Source organism: Trichosurus vulpecula, chromosome 7 (assembly GCF_011100635.1).
Source record: "Trichosurus vulpecula isolate mTriVul1 chromosome 7, mTriVul1.pri, whole genome shotgun sequence".
Lineage (NCBI taxonomy): Eukaryota > Metazoa > Chordata > Mammalia > Diprotodontia > Phalangeridae > Trichosurus > Trichosurus vulpecula.
The window spans coordinates 268157354-268176338 of record NC_050579.1 but is presented as its reverse complement, the minus strand read 5'-3'; the positions used below and the strand labels follow the sequence as shown (position 1 = coordinate 268176338).

The 18985-nt window shown below is 41.7% G+C and overlaps 1 protein-coding gene across 1 annotated transcript; it reads left to right on the top strand.

Moving 5' to 3' along the window:
• The first annotated feature begins 3073 nt into the window (after positions 1-3073).
• LOC118857993 (butyrophilin subfamily 1 member A1-like) lies at positions 3074-18775 on the top strand. Its single transcript, XM_036768435.1, is given in 6 exon segments — positions 3074-3134; positions 7616-7636; positions 9797-10132; positions 11581-11859; positions 14172-14279; positions 18003-18775. Coding segments are annotated over 6 exon segments (1578 nt in total).
• Positions 18776-18985: the final 210 nt, after the last annotated feature.

Sequence of the window (18985 nt, the reverse complement as noted above, 5' to 3'; positions counted from 1 at the left end):
CTTTCCATATGGATGAAATCATGGGTCCAATCCCCACGTCCAATCCAAGCCCTCCCCCAAAAAATATTGAAGGCATTATACTGGACACTGGGAATATAAAGACAAGATAAGACAAAAATTCCCCACCTGAGAGAAACTTCCATTTTACTGGCAGATTTGCAGGAGGGTACATGATTGAAACAGATTAATAAATGCAATATGACTTGAGGAAAGAGAGAACACTGATGACAAGGGTGATCAGGAAACAAACATTTAATAAGTGTACCCCACACTGGGCTAAATGTACACTTTACAAATATTATCCCATTTGGTCCTTACAACAACCTTGGGGACTGGGTGCTTTTAATGATTCTCATTTTGTAGTTGAGGAAACCGAGAAAGACAAAAGCATGGAGGCAAAAGGCAGAACACCAAATTAGGTAACAGCGAGTAAACTAGTCTGTCTAGAATAGAGTAGATGGCAAGGGGAACAATGTGAAATAAGTTTGGAAAGGCAGACTAGAACCAGGCTGGAAAGGTTATTAAATACTCAGTTGAGTAATTTGTATTTGGTTTTAGAGACAATGGAGAGTTCCTGAAAATTCTCGAGCTGGAGAGCAACATGGGTAGCAGGAGCTTTAAGAAGATTATTTCAGCATCTGTGCAGAGGAGAGACTAGGGAGAAAGCAAATGGCAGGGGAGGATCCAATTAGAAGACTGTCACAATAGCGCAGGTGAGCATTGTGAGGATTAGGATGATTGCCGTGTGAATAGAAATCAGGAAATAGACTCGAGAGAGGCATTAGATGCAGCGCTGACAAAATGTGGTAACTCATTAGACACGGAGTGGAGGTGAGAAAGAGGAAGAAGGAAGGTTGTCCCCCAAAGTTTCAAAACCGAGTAACTAGAAGGAAATGGGAAATTTTAGAGGAAGTACAGGTTTAGGAGGAAAGATTTTGTCCTATTTTGGACATGGTGAGTTTGAGCTGTCTAGGGTATATCCCAGTAGAAAGATCCAGAAGGCAGTTGTTATATGGGTTTGTCATGAGCACAGGAGAGAAATGAGGGCTGGATATATAAATTTGGGGTTCATCTGCTTTGTTGTTTGTCATTCAGTTATATCCAACTCTAAGTTCATGAGGTTTTCTTGGCAAAGACAGTGGAGTAGTTTCCCATGTCTAGTGTGTTCCCATTTCATAGGTGAGGAACTAGAAGTTAAGTGACTCATCCGGGTCACATAAAGAGTAAATGACTGAGGCCAGATTTGAACTCAGGTCTTTCTCACTCCAGGCCCAACATTCTTATCTACTGTACTACCTAGCTGTCCAGACATAAATGTAGACTACACTATATACAAACTTGACTATGAAATAGAAGATACATATTTATATGTATATACATATGTGTGTGTATGTGTGCGTGTGTATGAAACAATAACTTTGGGTATGGCAGGGTCACAAAAAAGTGTTTTGTTTTGCTGCTCTTGTTTTGGGGGATTTTTAGGATGCAGGAGATATGAGTGTATTTGTAGACAGCAGGGAAAGGGCCAACAAATTAGAAGACATTGAAGATGAGAAAAGGATGAGAATGATTGTGAAGGCAAACTCCTGAGGGTGAGTGAGGAAAGGGTAGAATCAAGGACAAAAGTAAATAAGGTGATCTTGATAAGGAGAAAAGCCATCTTCTCATGACAGACTGGAACAAAGGAGAGAATGAGACATGATGGTGGAAAATAGAGAAGAATGAGGAAATCAAAACTATGCTACCTACATACTCAGTGGTTTTCAGGTGAATTACCCTGCAGAGAATGAAGGCAGCGAAAGGTCCGTGAGGGTTGAGGAGAGAAGAGAAGGTTTAGTACAGCAGATATGGGGAGCGAACTAGAAAGTCAGTCATGGAATAAAATAGAAAGAGTACCTTGTGGTACCGAAGGCACAGTCAAAATTAGCGAACAAGTTTATATTTGTACTTGACCCAGTCAGCACATTTGTGTCTTCTCCAGTGGCATCCAGCCACTATGGAGTGGTTGCAGAGAAAGTATAGGACAAGGCTCTGTCTGGGCATGAGTGTTGCTAGGACAAGGGGCAAAAAGAGCAGGTGGCAGCACGTAGTTGAATTACTTAACTATAGGGTGAGGAAAGTGGAGAAGAATGAGGACAGAGCATGGGTAAATGTTGCATTCCTGTTGCCTCATTCAACCAACTGCACTTCTCATTTCAGGCAAGAAACCTCTGCATTAAAAAATGTGGATCTGCAGAGATTGGCAGGGAAGGCAAAAAGAGAAGGTATTTACAGGCCTAGACAATTGTTCTGAGAACTAGCTAAAGCCCCCACCCAAACAGCCTTTGCATGGCTTGGGCCACCAGAAGCAGAAAAGGAGATCCCACAAGATATGCCTGAAAGTCACAGTAATCGGGCTGTTGGAGTAGCCTCCACATCACCAGAAGTTGTATACATTCAACAAGGATGCCGCTATTATGGGGAAAAGGGACAGAAAATTACCGGTAGCAGAAAAAGCATTCAATGATAATTGTGTGAATTGGAGAAGAGAGAAAAATATGGTTTGGAGAAGGATGGATTGAAGAAGGGAGAAACTGACTTTCTGGGAGATACTTTGGTTACTGCAGTAGTTTAGGTGAGAGATACTGTCTCTGAACCAGGGTGGTAACCAAATGAAAAGGGAGAAGTTAATCAATGCAAAAGACATGGCACCTAATTGGATATAGGGAGTTATACTCTATCACGTACTAGGTGTATAACCTCAGAGAAGACACTCCATCTCCCTGAGATTCCATTTCCTTATTTATAAAACTCAAAATAGCAGGTTTGAAATTACTTTGGAAATCATATATCATGATATAAATGTGAATTTGTATCTCATAATCATCATCATGGTCTGTGATGTCAAAGTTATTGCTGGTTGCTCTTAGGTTTGTGCTGTGGGAAGTCCATTCCTGTACTAACCTCTGTCTTCTGGAACCAGGCATTTGAAAGGAGCCACCTGACCAGAGGCCATCTTCTCCTCTCTCTCTCCAGGGTCAGAATCACAATCTTTGGACCAGTTCTGGGGTCCCCGAGTCTTGATCCAGGGAAAATGTTGAATGAGGTTGGCATCATTGTAGTCTCTCTTCTGCTGCTGACCATCATACCCAAAGGTAGAAGCTTCTTTCCCACTTTTTAATCCTTCCATTTATTTATTCCTTCTTGGTGGATCTACAAGTCCTGGACTTGAGTTCTAAACTTCACAAAGTAATTTAACACACCCTCCTTTCTCCAACTAAGAGAGTACTTGATCCAACTCTAGAAGACAAGAAAAATAAACTGTGAAGCCACTGCCAAAGTAACTCCTGGCAAGGTATGGAAGAGCAAAGGTTGAAAGACATACTAAGAGATGAGCTTGTAGGTTTCAGTAGCAGCCTTGTATTGGGAATAATGTCCACTCTTCAAAGAGTGGGCTAATTCAGTATATAGTAATAATAAATAGCTAACATTTTTATGGTGCCTACTATGTACCAGACACTGTGCTGAATGCTTTACAACTACTATCTCCTTTTGATCCTCATAACAACCCATTTTATAGATAAGGAAACTGAAACAGAGATTAAATGACTTACTCAGGGTCACACAGCTAGTAAGTATCCGAGATCAGATTTAACGCAAGTCTTCCTGACTCCAAGCCCAGAGATCTAACTACTTAGCCACCTAGCTGCCACCTTTACAGAGTTACCTTGCCCGTGAATATTACTTGTATCACCAAATTCACAGGTTATTTGGAATAAAAAACATGAAAACATTACATTAGTGTAAGTATAAGGAGGACTATCCCAAGAGACTCTCCCTGAAGCGTGCTCAGAGTTGCCTTTCCTGGTTCTGGCCAACAATGTAGGAGCTTTAGGTTCTGCTTCCATGGATAGATTTCAGGGGGTCTGAAATTGCGTCTTACCAATATGCTTGGTAATTTGTAATCCTATGTATTTTATTTTATGCATTGAAAAATATCATTTTGAGAAGAAGTCCAGAGGCTTCTGATTATACTGACCACCAAGGGGGTCCATGACACAGGAAAGGTTTAGAATCCCTGTTCTAACACTTTGACCAGCAGCCTCAAATTGGATCTCCCTTTTATCTCCCTTGGTGCCTCCTGAAGCTAGGTTTGGGTTCTTCAAAAAGTGCTTTACTAGAAGAAACTAAGAGACAGAAAATAATTAATCAAGCAATCAATTAACAAGCATTTATTTAAAATGCTTACTATGTGCCAGGCATTGACCTAGAGGCTGACAATACATAAACAATAAATAAAACAATTCTTACTTGCATGGAACTTACAATCTTAATGGGGCTTAAAAAGGAAAGAAACTTACCAAATAACAGACTTTAGAAATCTTAAGACATTCCTAATCAAGGGAAGGGGAAAATCTATGCAAATAGGCATGATGAAAATAGAATTTTTGCAAGGGCAAAAGAGATTTTCTGTTAGATCCTCTAACTTCTGGGGTCAATTTCAAGTTGTAATAAATCCTGCACAATTCTGTAAGATCCTACCCACTTCCTCTCACCTCCCCAATCCAGAGAAGTTCTCCTGAAGCCACTGATGATTTATGGTACCCCATATACATTAAATATATGGCTATTATACCTAAATGTAGTTCCCACCTATAGAATATTGCTTTTTGTGTGGCTCTGGACTAAATAAGCTCTTCGTGTGGCTTAACTTGAGTAAGAGTCCTTTGAGATATGAGGAAATGAATGTAGGAAGCAAATGGGGAGAAAAGAAAGGGCAAGGATATAACCAGATTATGTTCATTGGGAAGAAAATACAATTAGCTTACCAGAGATGCAGGAACCATCACCGACTCTCCCAGCTGGAGAGGCCAGCAGCTTATGCTAGAGTCTTGCCATTTTCCTTAGTTCATTACTGGGATCTTACAAAGCAGGGCTATTGCAAGATGAGGAAGAAGGGGGCTCAGTCCTTCACAGAGGGGGAAAGGGGCTCCTCAGGCCCTTCTCTTTGGCTTCCCACCTCTGATGGCACAGACAGGGAGACACCAATTATTGAGGTTACATAAGGTGTGGATATTTCTGACTAGATGTAAGACAGGAGTTTCATAAAAGGTAAGGAATTTAGCCTAGAGCAGAGACAGCCTATTGCAAAAAGAACTAAGTGCAGAGAACTCAAAATTTTTCTGCACTGCCACATCCTACATCAGTCAAGAGGTGCTGGCCATTTCCATAACAGTTCAGTGCCGCTCACACTTCCAGCATGCTCAGACTGTAAATGGGAGGGAAATCTCATGAGTTTTCCACTGGGAGAGGGGAGGGACTAGTGAACAATAGTTAACATTTATGCAGCACTAACTATGTGCCAGATGCGGAACTAAGTGCTTTACAATTATCTCATTTGATCCTCATAACGACCCTGGGAGGTAGGAGCTACCATTATCCCTTTTATAGATGAAGAAACTGAGGCACACAGAAGTTGAATGACTTGACTGGGACCATACAACTAAAAGTATCTGAGACTGGATTTGAACTCGGATCTTCCTGACTCCAGGTCCAGCACTGTTCCCTAATTATAGGGAGGTTTAAAAAAAAGTTCCATGAAGAGCAGGAAACAACATCCACATAAAGCTTCAGAGCTAAAGTTCAGCTGGGGGTGGAAAGCCAAGATGGCAGAGCAGAGGCAGCAACCCAGCCAAACTCTCCCAGCATTCCCCTCAACTTTAAAATAATGCCTCACATAGCATTCTGGAGTGGCGTAGTCAACAAAAGGTTAGGGTGAGACATTTCTCCAGCCCAAGAGAACTCAGGAGTTCAGGAGGCGAGGTCTTTGACACCGGGGTGGAGGCCGATCGGGATTGCACATGGCGGCTACACTGGCTGCAAGCCTTATAGGTGACTGCACTGGTAGCACCCGATTTGGGAGCCCCAAACATCAAAGGGGTCAGACAACTGGTCAGAAAGAGATATTAGGGAACACTCGGTACAGGACTTGGCTCTGTTTGGCAACTCGTACGCCAAACATAGTTGACCCAAGCAAGTTCTGGGTCACAGTTACAGGGCAGAGAGGCAAGCAAGACGGCTTGTCTTCTCAGTGAGAGGTGAAGGACCTGGAGGGCAGAAGAGAATTTGGAACTCTAAATTTTTTTAAATGTTAAAATAAATAATAAATTTAGAAAATAAAACTCAGCTAGGACAACTAGGAGTTTCCTGGTATTATCACATTGCAGTCATGACTAGTTTAAAAATATTAGAGAAATGTGTCATACTATATCTCACACTGGTTTTATTTGTCTTTTTCATATCTTACACTTAACTGAATAGCAGCAAACAGGTAATAGAAAGGGCCCTTTGCTTAGAATCAGAAGACCTGGATTTCATCTCATTTGGTCACTTGTTAGCACTGAGTTCAGTGCCTGGCACATAGTTAAGTGCTTAATAATAAAAGTTAGTTCACTGTGTGGCCTTGTGTGTAGCCTCAGTCACTTAAATCCTTGAATGACAGGACAGTTTCCTCAGCTATAAAACAAAGTGGGTGAATGACATAATCTTTCAGGTCCCTTCCACCTCCAGAATTCTCTGAGTCTATCCCAAATGGCACTACATATGTATATGAAAGCTTTTGTGACTCTGGTGTAAAGCGTGCTTATGACACAGGCATCATTATTACTTATGTTAATAATTTTAGTGGAAATAATTTGAAAGTAAAGACAATGACGGAGTTCTAAAGTAATATGAACTTGAAGCTGAATCAGCAAGATGATAAGACACTGAAATGATGAAGGGGGGAGGATGAAGGAGGGATGAAGCAAGGAAGTGGGACAGCTGGGTGGTGCAGTGGATGGAAAGCTGGGCCTGGAGTCAGGAAGACTCATCTTCCTGAGTTCAAAGCTGGCCTCAGACACTTACTAGCTGTGTGACCCTGGGCAAGTCACTTAACCCTGTTTGCCTCAGTTTCCTCAATTGTAAAATGAGCTGGAGAAGAAAATGGCGAACCACTGTAGTATCTTTACCAAGAAAACTCCAAATGGGGTCATGAAGAGTCTGAAAATGACTGAATAACAACAGCAGCAACAAGGAAGGAATCCTTTCAGAATCCTTATGGCTACTATAAATGTGGCCATGCTATCTCTAATGTGAATATAATTCTATTTTGGGGCACATTTAGCCCAGGAGGGGAAGTGGGTTTTCTTTTGGGGGGAGCAGGAAGGTTTGCAGTAAGGAGACAAAAATGTTGTCTCTTTTGATGTAAAATGTTGTCATGAAAAAGAAGGACAAGACCTGTTTTGCTTGGACCCAAACAATAGAAGCAGAACAGATGGGGCAGAAATAGTATGATAAAAGATTTCAGCTCAATATTAAGGGAGAAATCTCCTTAATAATTAAACTGTCTAACATCAGGAGGGCTCCTTGGCTGAGAAGTGGGCTCCTGAAAGACCATCAGAAGTAATCTCTGCATGGTATGAGAAGTTGGCCAAAATGATTTTCATTGTCCCTTTCAACAAAGACATTATGGTAATTCCTTAAGAACTGAGCATATCTATAAAGAAACAAGCCTTTGTTGCACAACCCAGGGGCAACCTCTATTCTTTTTCATATATAAGTATTTTGAATTTTTTTCTCTCTCTCTCTTTTTCAGAGAAACTGCATATGGAACTTGGTAAGTCCAGTTTGTCCTCCCACATTGTCTAAGCCCACACTCCTACTTCCCCCAAATTGAAGGGTGTATAATAGAGGTGGGGAACCTTCGGCCTAAAGGCCACATGTGGCCTTATAGATCCTTGGTCATGGCCTTTTTACTGAGTCCAAATTTTACAGACTAAATCAATTTATTAAGGAGATTTGTTCTGTGAAGTTTGGATTCGGTCAAAGGGCCACACCTGAGGACCTAGAGGGTCACCTCTGTGGGCTCGAGTACATTCCCCACCCCAAATTATATTCAGGATGGCATCTCTCTGGATTGACACTGATTCAAATTAGATTCTGTTATATGTCTGTAATGGACATTTCTAATTTCTCCAGATATTGATAACCACTATTCAGGGAATGCTAGCCATTGTCCTCATTGCAGAGACAAGGCTTTGGGGATAGAGGGTAGTAGCAGTGAACAGCCGTCCAGGACACTCTTACATCGCAGCAGTTCCTGTATTCCCAGAACACGTATGAAGGGCACCATTGTCCTAATTGGCCTTCCTTCTGAACAGCCATCCACTTGTCACATTTAAAAAGTTTGAGGGACATAATTTCTGGGTAATTTAATTATTTTATTAATAATGCCAGCATTTTTTAATGAAAGGTCAGTGACACTCTCTAATGCCAAAGACAATCATGGAGGTGGGTTCATGGCTCATATGCCCTTGGAAGAGGAGTGTTCTTGAGGGTAGCAATCAATTCTGATTGGTTAGCAATTAATGAGAGGTGGACTTTACAAAGAGAAGTGAGGTCACTCCAGAAAGACTATCCCTAAATCCAGACCACCCCCAGCCTTGGGCAATCTAGACAAAGAATCTATATCCCCCACCCAAGCTTGAGTTAATTGGGTGAGTAGCGGATGCATCCATGCGCACGCACACACACACACACACACACACACACACACACACACACACAAGCATTTCATCCCTCTCCCCTGGCATGACTCTGCCCTGTATTCCACTAAGGTTGGCATTTTCCCTGTATCCTCCTCAGCATAGCCCTTAATTCCTATTTGCCAAAGAATGACCCTGAGGACTGGATGCACCCTTGGGTGGTAACTTCCTATCATCCCCACTCTCTTGCTTATCTTCAATCTCTCCTTGTCTATTGGCTGCATTTCCAACCCTCTACTGGACATTTCTAACTGGATATTCTATATCTTAAACTCAACACACTCAAAACTGAACTCATTATCTTTTCTCCCAAACCTTCCCTTCTTTCTAATTTTCCTATTATTGTCAAAGGCCCCTCTATCCTCCCAGTAACCAAGGCTCAAAATCTAGGTGTCATCCCAGACTCCTCACTCTTCAAATCAAATCTGTTGCTGAACTCTATTGATTTTATCTTCACATAATCTCTCATCTATGCTCCCTTCCCTCCTCTGACACTGTCAACACTCTGTTGCAGGCCCTCATCTCACACTTGGATAAACATCAGTCTCCCTGCTCAAATCTCTTCCCCACTTCAGTCCATCCTCCGCTCAACTATCAGAATGATCTTTCTAAAGTGCAGATCTAACTACATTACCTCCCTATTCTACAAACTCTAGTGATCAAATATAAAATCTTTTATTTGGCACTTAAAGTCCTTCATAACTTGGCTCCATCTTATCATTCCAGTTTTCTTATACCTTGATCCCCACTTCATACTCTATGATCCAATGACATTGGCCTCCTTGCTGTTTCTTGCACGAAATGCTGCATCTCGAGACTCTGAGCTTTTTTCATGGCTATCCCCCCTGCCTGGATTATTCTCCCTTTCCATAACTGTCCCCTGTCTTCCTTCAGGTAGCAAATAAAATCTCATCTTCGACAAGAAACCTTTCCCGATCTTCCTTAATGCTAATGCCTTCCTTCTGTTAATTGTCTCAAATTCATCTTGTATATATCTTGTTTGTACAGATTGGTTCCATGTTGTCTCCTCCATTACACTACAACTTCCTTAAAGACCAGTGACTGTTTTGCCTTTCTTTGTCTCCTCAATGCTCATGTGCCTGCCATACTGTAGGAACTTAATAAATGCTTATTGACTGACTGGGTGACCTTTCCTAGAAAGAGTCCTGCTGATAATACTGGCAATGCTACTCTGATTCTCTTTGGCCTGTGTTTTCTGTTTCACCAAACAGCTAAATTAAAAGTCATTTGTCCCACCCATCCCATTGTGGCCAGGCTTGGGGAAGATGTCACCTTATCTTGTCATCTCTCCGCTGAGACAAGCACAGAGCACATAAAGGTGAAATGGTTCCAGACCCAGTTGTCTCCTTCTGTGCTAATGGATCAAGAAATGACCAGAAAAACAACAACAGAGAACAAAAGGACATTACTGGTGACACATGCAATCAACAAAGGGAGAGGGACCCTGAAAATATTCCATGTTGATACATCAGATAATCGACAATATTTGTGTCGTTTTGAGCAAAATGGCATCCACCGGGAAGCCAGTTTGGAGCTGAGAGTAGCAGGTGAGGAGCAGCATGGCTTGGGGTTTTTAACTGTCTGCAATTGATAGGAATGGCTCTGTGTGTGTGTCACTTTGTGTGTATCTGTGTGTGTCTGTGTATGTGTCACTGTGTATGTCACTGTGTGTATATCTGTGTGTGTCTGTGTGTCTGCGTGTGTGTGTGCATGCGTGCTGATAAGCAAGGAAGAAAGGAGGAGGGGGTGTTGTTACTGTTGGGTTCTTATAACATCTAGAGTTTCCCTTTTGCTCAGGGACTTTTCATAGCATCCACAATTTTCCTCTGTGGTCCAGTTATGTCCCTTCAGTGCTAATAATGGGCTTTTTTACCAAGTTCTCCTGAAGTAACAAGCCAGTCGAAGATTCCTTTCTTTCACTCTATCAACCTGTTATAAACTGTTTTTCCTTTTATGTCATGAACCCTTAGAGAAAATGTGAACCTGAGTACACAAAGAGGTTCAGTGTTCAACAGAAGGGCAGGTTAGCTAGAAGGAAAAATTTAAAAAAAAGAAAGAAAGAAAGAGAGAAAGAAATGGCCAATAACTTCACTTAAGTGGGAGAAAGGAATATAACTGACAAACTTTCTTTGCCTCTTTCTCCCACTGGAAAGACTTCAGGAAGATATCTGGCATACCTAATCTGGCAGGAACTACTGAGCTCAAAGGAAAGGCCATGACACTCTTCTCCCATCTTGCTGCTTCCCCAGTCCATGCATTCCAGAGCTGGAGCAGCTGCTAAGTGGTAGAAAAGAATCCTGCTGCATTTTGGTGCTGGTGCTTTCTGGCCCATACAATAGAAAACACTAATGCAGATTTTTCTCCCATTTATCATTAGGTGACGTACTATCTGTGTGACCCTGGGCCAGTCACTTAGCCCTGTTTGCCTCAGTTTTCTCATCTATAAAATGGGAATGATAATAGAACCTAAATCCCGGGGTGGTTGTGAGATCAAGTGAGATAATATTTGTGAAGCGCTTAACACAGTGTTTGGCGCCGTGTGAGTGCTAGGTAAGCATCAGACGCTGTTGTTGTGTGTTGCTGAAGTGAAGAACCACACTCATTGAATTCAACATTACCAGAACATAGGCATTTCACAAGTTGTCGCTCCTTGAAAATAGCCCCTTGCTGTGCCTCTCTTTTAATGCCCTCGGCCTCCTGCCATCTGCTCCTTTGTTACCAAGGTTTGATTCTAGTGGACAAAACAACAACAAAACAGAATTGAGTTGCCATTTCTTCTTTCTATTACTAACTCTGAAATAGACCTGAAAACACCCCTTATGCCCATCCAACCCACAAAGGTCTCAATCTCCCAGTCAGACTATGGAGAAGGATTATGTTGACTGCACCCACACATCAAGAGTCCCTTTTTCTTCCCAGCTCACCCTTCCACCCCACCCCAAAAACCTCAAGTACTTTTGCCCCAGGCCTCAAACTCTTGGCTTCCCTCTTTCAGGTTTGGGCTCAACCCCTCAAATCCACCTGAAAGGAAATGAAGATGGAAGCATTCAGCTGGTGTGTACTTCAGAGGGATGGTTTCCACAGCCCCTGGTGTGGTGGAGAAAGGTTGGGGGAGAGAATTTGTCTGCCCTCTCTGTGGTCCAGATACAAAGCGCCAATGGTCTATTCCATGTGGAGGCATCTGTGGTGGCCAGAAATCACTCCATGGGGAATGTGATCTGTTCCATCTACAATCCTTTGCTTGGCCAGGAGATATCTGCTTTCTACATTCTAGGTTAGTTTTCTCCATCCATCCCTGATCCAGACCTGCACAATATATGGCCCATGGGCCACTTGTGGCCCACCAAAGAATTTCAGACAACCCACAAAAAATGTAGAGGATATAAAAGAAAGTAAAGATATAACGAGTGGTTTGTCCATGCCCCACTTAACCCACCTTCCACTAGTCACTGTTGTGCCCATCATGTAACTTAGCAACTGGGTTACCACTGTGCATGCTCTCCTGTTTGTCATGTGACCTGAGGCAATCAACCATCTCTAGTCTGAGAGGAGCAAGAATCATATCTTTTTGCTGTGTTTTCGGTCATTACTAAATGTAAACATTAAGAAAACCTGAAAAACATGTTAAAACTTGTACTGCTTAGCAAAGTAAATTTTTTTAACATTAATGTGATTTCATAATAAATAAAAATCTTAAGTAATAAGTATAATTAATTGATATTCATTGAAATTTCCTTTTTAATATGGTTTCTTTGCAAAATCGTTTAATCATTGATTATACCTTTACCTGGAAAGTAAGCTGCTAAAAACCTATCTATGGCTTGAAGAAACTTAGCCTGCTTTAATTTTGGCCCCTACCTACTGCCAGGTTGTGCAGGCCTGCCCTAATCCCTTTCTATTGGTGAATGCATTTAGACTCTTCTCGGTAAGCCTTTCCTGAAACTCGCAACCACGAATCCCCTTCCTCTCAAACTGCACTGTATTTAACTACTTTGTATTTGTCCGTATTTTTCATCTTTATTCTATATAGTCTATGTATATAGAATATATATGTTCTTATTGTCTCTCCCATAAGAATAGATCAGTCCCTGGCATATGGTAGGTGCTTAATAAATACTTATTGATTGACATGTTGGTGTATATGGGACCTTTCTTGTACTATTGGCTTCCTTGGGGGTATACGCCTTGCAGTGGGATTCCTGGGTCAAAAGCAAAGGCCTCACTGTCCCTTCTTAGCACAGGTCCAAATTTCACCTATACTCTGCTGGGTGCTTGAAAAGATAAAAAGATGAGCAAGGTGAAGTCTCTGTCCCTGAGAAGTGTAAAATCTAGTAAATTAAGATGATGTCATCAAATAACTGTAATACTAAGTAGATTGATGAGAGATGAGAAGATACCACAAATACTGAGTACTGTCAGGAGAGTTATCGGATGTTGTGATTCTTCCAAGCTTTTCAGCTTCCATAAATCCCCCAGTCAGATAAGCCCCAGCCTCATACAGATGTACTTTAGGTTCTGGGAAGTAGCATCATGTTGGTTGTTGTGCTTCCTTCTCAGAGGACCAAAATGACATCACTATGCTAGAGTCAAGTTTCAACGTGTCCGACTGTGGCTGATCAGACCAACATGAGCTCAGAATGCTCTACCACAGGTCAGGCACAAATAGTCTGTGTGAACATTTGGGATAGATTCTTGAAATTTGTGCATCCTGCATTTCCTTTGAGCTGTTTCAATTCTGCTTTGCTCATAGAGCACAGCACCTTCTCTGATGTGGGCACACCATGCTGACTGGTCCTTTGCCAGTGTCTCCCATGTCACATGATCAATTCCAAAGTTCTTAAGAGAGACCTTGAGAGTGACCTTGTATCGCTTCTTCTAACCATGTGAATGCTTACCCTGTGTGAGTTCTTCATAAAAAGTATTTTTGGCAAGCATACGTTTTGCATTCAAGCAACATCAGAGTTGTGCTCTCTGAAGCAGAGTTTGAATGTTTGGCAGTTTAGTTCGAATAAGGACTTCAGTGTCTGGTACCTTATCCTGGGATAAGGTTCTGGGAGGTAGCATCAGGTAAGGAAATAGTAAAGGGAAAAAAAACATTTTCTAAGTATCTACTATGTGCGAGACACTGTAGGGATTGAGTTCTAGCTCTGACATCCTATGTAACTACAACTCTAAATCTCTCTTATCCTGTTTCCCCATCTGTGGAAAGGTGGAAGTAGCGTATTGCTTTCATCCTTTCATTACCTGCCTCACACACTTGTTGTGAAGAAAGGAATTCCTTAGCTTAATGTCAGAGTTATTAATACTTTCCCTTCCCAGACTGACTCCTGGGCAGGGGCAGGTGAGTTGGTAGAGAGGTTGGAGGAAGAAAGGATGGTTGGATATTGCCTTTGAAGATTTATCTGAATAGTAAACAGGGAAGTCAGGTGCACCCTTCCTGATGCTGCTTTTAGAAAGCAGACCTAGAACTTCCTGTGGGGTTCACCAGGAACATCCCCAAGGGCACCTGAGCCATTGAGATAAAAGAGATGGCATTAGACTCATTTCACATCTATAGTTAATGGGGATCTTGGGTTCTTGTTTCAGAGCCACCACCACTGGAGATGACCTCTTCCTGGAAGAGCCTGCTCATCCTGGGGCTCTTCCTACTCATTGCAACTATGGCTCTTACATGGAACAAGTACTATAGAAAAGGTAATTTGATTTGGAAAAAAAAAGTTGATGTGAGGAGAGCTGGGTGACTGGCAGAGAGCTGGGAAATGGTGTAGAATGTGGGATGTTGTGAGATCTCATCTCAGTTTGAGCCTTTGATTGTCTCTCTCTCTCTCTCTCTCTCTCTCTCTCTCTCTCTCTCTCCCCCTCTCTCTCTCTCGTTTAATTTTTTTATTTTGAACTTGAATATCAAACACATAAATAACATAAATATATAAATACAAATAAATATATAAACAATTATAAAATTAATCTTTCTATATATTGTACATTGTATTTACAACATATATTAAAATGTGTATATACATATATGCTTTGTATATATGAAACAAATTGTGAATCTCTATTATGTAGTCTCAGTGTGTCTCTCTCTCTCCCTCTTCCTTTCTTCTATCTTTCTCTTCTCTCCTTATCTATCCCTCTCCATATCCTTCTATCTGTATCTTCTTTCTTTTCTCATTCCCCTGTGTCTTCTTCTTTTCATCTGTCTTCTATTCATCTTTCTCTTTCCCTTTATCTCTCCTTTTCTTCTCATCCTCTTCTTTTGTTTGCCTTCTTTCTTCTTTTTTACTATCTCCACTCCCTTCCCCCAGTTTCTCCTGAGTACCACATCAATAATCATTTAACAACTGATGGTTGGAGTGAAAATGGGAGTAACAAAGACAATCAAGGTCAATGCTCGGAGCTCCCAGAATTACAAGGACCACAGAACCCCCAGAGCAGGAATTTGATGATTATGTCCTAGACCTCCAGTCACAGTTGAGAGAAGAAAGTAGCCAGACCTGCATTCCTGGGACCTAGAAAAGAGCATTGTGTTTACTGTTAATAACAGTATTTAATTACTAGAGGTAGGGTGGCACAATGGATAAAGAGCCCACCTCACAGATAGGAAGATATAAGTTCACATTCTATTTTTGACTCATACTGGCTGTGTGACTCTGGACAAGTCTTGCAACCTGTCAGTGACCTGGCAACTCTCTATAACTTTGAATTTCCAGCAGTTGCCAATCTGCACTGATGGAGGGAGTTTTGTAATTTAGTGTTCCCTACATTGATGGCATTACAACCCTGAGCAGAAAAAAATGAAAGTATTTCTTCAATATTTCAAAGTGTCAATGACTTCATCAGTATAGATACTCCCTCTGCGGGTACTGGTGACAATGCCCCCATATCACAGATTGTTTCATGAATTGCTACAGCCAAAGCACTTCCTCACCTGGAGGCTAACTCAGTGATGAGCCTCAGCTAGGTTGGTCCTTGAACCACAGAGACAGAACCCATCACTAGGCCATCAAAACTTTCTAGCCTGATACAACCTGCAAAAGCTTTTGTTCCACTGACACAGCCTTAGAAAGCCCAGGTCATTCTCCTTCTATAGCAGAAGTTTGAGCAGGAGAAGAACAGCAATACCTCATGATTATATATGATGTTATACGGGGATGTGCCAATAAATGTTTGACAACTGGCTCTCTTTTTTAAAAAATTAATGTACATAGGACACACTTTTAAGTTGAATTTTATTATTATCATTTCTTCCATCACTTTCTAAAATTTAGACAATCAATAAATCAAGTCATGATTTCTTGTGATTTGCCTCTTTCCAAGGTGTAAATGCTCACACTGAAAATTTAATAATAGCCCTCAAGAGCTAGTCTGAGCCAGCCCCAGCAGAACACTGCTATGGTTACAAAGCACCTTCACTTTGTCTCGTTCTGTGCTCACAATAACTCTGTTATAAACTAGAGTTGTCTCTATCTTGGAGATGAGTAAATTAAAGTTCCCAGAGCTGAGTCTAAAGTCAAATTGCTAGCAAGAGGCTGATCTGCCTCTAAAATGAGTATTCAGAACATGCTGTTTCCTGTTTAGTTGGCACACATGAAAGTCCTGGGTACATTTGGGGGAATTTCTAATAACTCTGGCTCATTGCACTCTCCAGTAATCTGGGAGCTTCACTATGCGACGTCAGCAAAAGTACCCCCTTTGCAAACAAGTGGTTCAAAAAGCTCAAAGAAGGGAGAGACAACACATGTCAAAGAAAAAATACTAAAATGATAGATTTAAATCTGGCCAAGATCACAGGAATACAAAGTAGAGCTGGAAGAGAACGCAGGAGCTCCTAGGTCAATCTACCCTTTTATGCTTGAGGAAACTGAGGCCCCAGAAGACTCAATGACTTGTCCAAAGACATAAAGGCATAAGCTAGGATTCGAACTTTGCTTCTTCAGAGTGATTACAAGAGCTCCTGGGAAGTACCAACAACCAAGAATGAGCAACCCTTCCCCTAAGACCCACATAGCCTCAGGCACTTGTAGACACTCACTTAGCAAAACAGCTAGGTGGTCTTATCAAGTGCTGACCCTGGAGTCAGGAAGATCAGAGTTCAAAGCAGTCCTCAGAAACCTACTAGCTGGGCTTTTTGCTGCCTTACTTTACTTGTCTCTATAATAAGAGCAGTAAGAGTACTGCCTCCCAGGATTGATGTGAGGATAAAATAAAATAATATTCATATTCTCTATAACTATCAGCAAATGTTACATTTCTTCTAGTTCCTCCCTGTGGTGATTACAGAACCTCTCCTTAATTCCCAGCAGGTGGCACCCGTCACCCAGTTCCGTTCACCTCAGGTCACATAGACAGTAAGGTGCTTCAGAGTTGGATGTGACTTCTTTATGGGTGGCACAAATGTTGCCAGCCTGAAAAATTCTCTACCTTGATTGAGGTCAAAGAGCAGACTTCCAGCAGGAAAGCGATTTCCAATATTGGCATCTAGAGGCTGAGGCCGTGTGTATCTCACGTAGGTCCATCCTAGCATCTTATCGGGATCCAGAAAATGGGAATTATTGAGCACACTTTGTCCAATCAAAACTGGCTGAGCCAAATGAAGGCAGAGCTTGATTTGTTCTCAAATCAGATTTGGTAGGATACTCTCCTGAAAGCTCGCTAGGAGTCGGAGATCCCAAGCTTAGTTTTCTCTCTTCAATTTATCCTAGTCTCCAAAGGGGTGTTTATTTCCTCATTTATTACTTATTACCTTAGAGAATTGCCAGGCATACCAATAAAATAAGTTACTTGCCTAGGGTCACACAGATAGCGAGTATTAGAGGCAGGACATGAGTCTAGGTTATACTGGCTCTGAGGTCAGCCCTCTATCCACTGTAGAACACTGCCTCTAGTTAAAAAAAAAAAAAAACCTACTATAGCCTTAAATTATAACAGTGCAAAAGGAATAAAATGGATGTATGCAAAAACATTTGTTTGACACTTTAAATGTGCCAAGCACTACAATTAGAACTGAGGATATAAATATAAAAATAAAGACAGTCCTTACCCTTGAGGAAACTGTGTTCTAATAAGGTCAGACAGCACAAATGGAAAGAAGAAAGGCCATTGGGAAATACCTTCAGAGAGTAGAACAAGACCCAAAGGGTGGAAGTTTACAGACATATTGAAGTATTCATTATGGGCACCACATATGAATTTTCTAGGTAACTCAAAGAAACAGCTTGAGTGTTCAGATTCAAACCTGCTTCCCTTGCTGATAAAGGAAGGGTAAGGATTTTAGGGTTCATTATTAATGCCATATTTCCATCTTGCCTTTCTTTCTCTTGCTAGGGCATTAATGTATTTAATCTCAATTTATTTCCCAAATGTGAAATATCAATTTTTTCTCAAACTCTGAGACTGACTCCACATCTCTCTTTGTAGTGAACAGTACCACTCTGGACTCAGAAACAGCTAATCCTGAACTCATCTTTTCTGAAAAGGGGAGGTGTGTGACTCGTGGAAACATAAGACAGAATCTGCCTGACAACCTACAGAGATTTAAGTCCCTTCCAAGTGTTTTGGGCCAGGAGAAAATCACTTCTGGGAGACATTACTGGGAGGTGGAGGCTGGGCCTGGGTCTGGGTGGTTCCTGGGCATCTGCAGAGAAGATGTGAGTAGGAAGGGAGGTATTTGAGTGATACCTGAGAATGGTTTCTGGGTCATGGGCTGCTATGGGAATGAGTACTGGGCCATCACATCACCTCCTACGCTTCTCTCCCTCAGGGTATCCCCCCACAGGATTGGTGTTTTTCTAGACTACCACCTTGGATGCCTTTCCTTTCAAAATGTGGTGGATGGGTCCCACATCCACACGTTCCAAGCCACTTCCTTCTCTGGTACCCTACGTCCCTTCTTCCTCTTGTGGTCTCCTGATTGTAAAGATCCTTCAGGAATGTTGCATAGATTGGGGGAAGCCAAGAGAAACACTGGCCATGCTTCATCTTTGAGGAATGCTGTGACTCAAGAGACATTACCCTTGGCTACTGGGGATCAAGACTCACACTCGACTTCCAGCTTCCTCTTATCTCCTAAACCAACACCTCGACAGAGTATATGGGGACCAAAAAGATACTTGGTTAGGAACCCTGGAACCTTTCTCCGGATTCCTGTGGGTACCTCAGCTATACCTTCTCAGAAGACCCTTTCAGCCTAGGTGCTTTGATATCTCTCCAGGAACTTTTCATTTCTGCTGTAGACTCTCATCACCCAAATTTCTCAAAAAAACTTAAAAAAAATAGATGGAGGTAGAGAAAGGGTAGGAACAGCAGGTAGCCTACAGAATAGAAATTAAAGAAGTAGTTCTACCATATTAACCAAATAATTCCTGGGGGAAAATTTTCTTGTTGAGTCTAAGTTCTGTGAG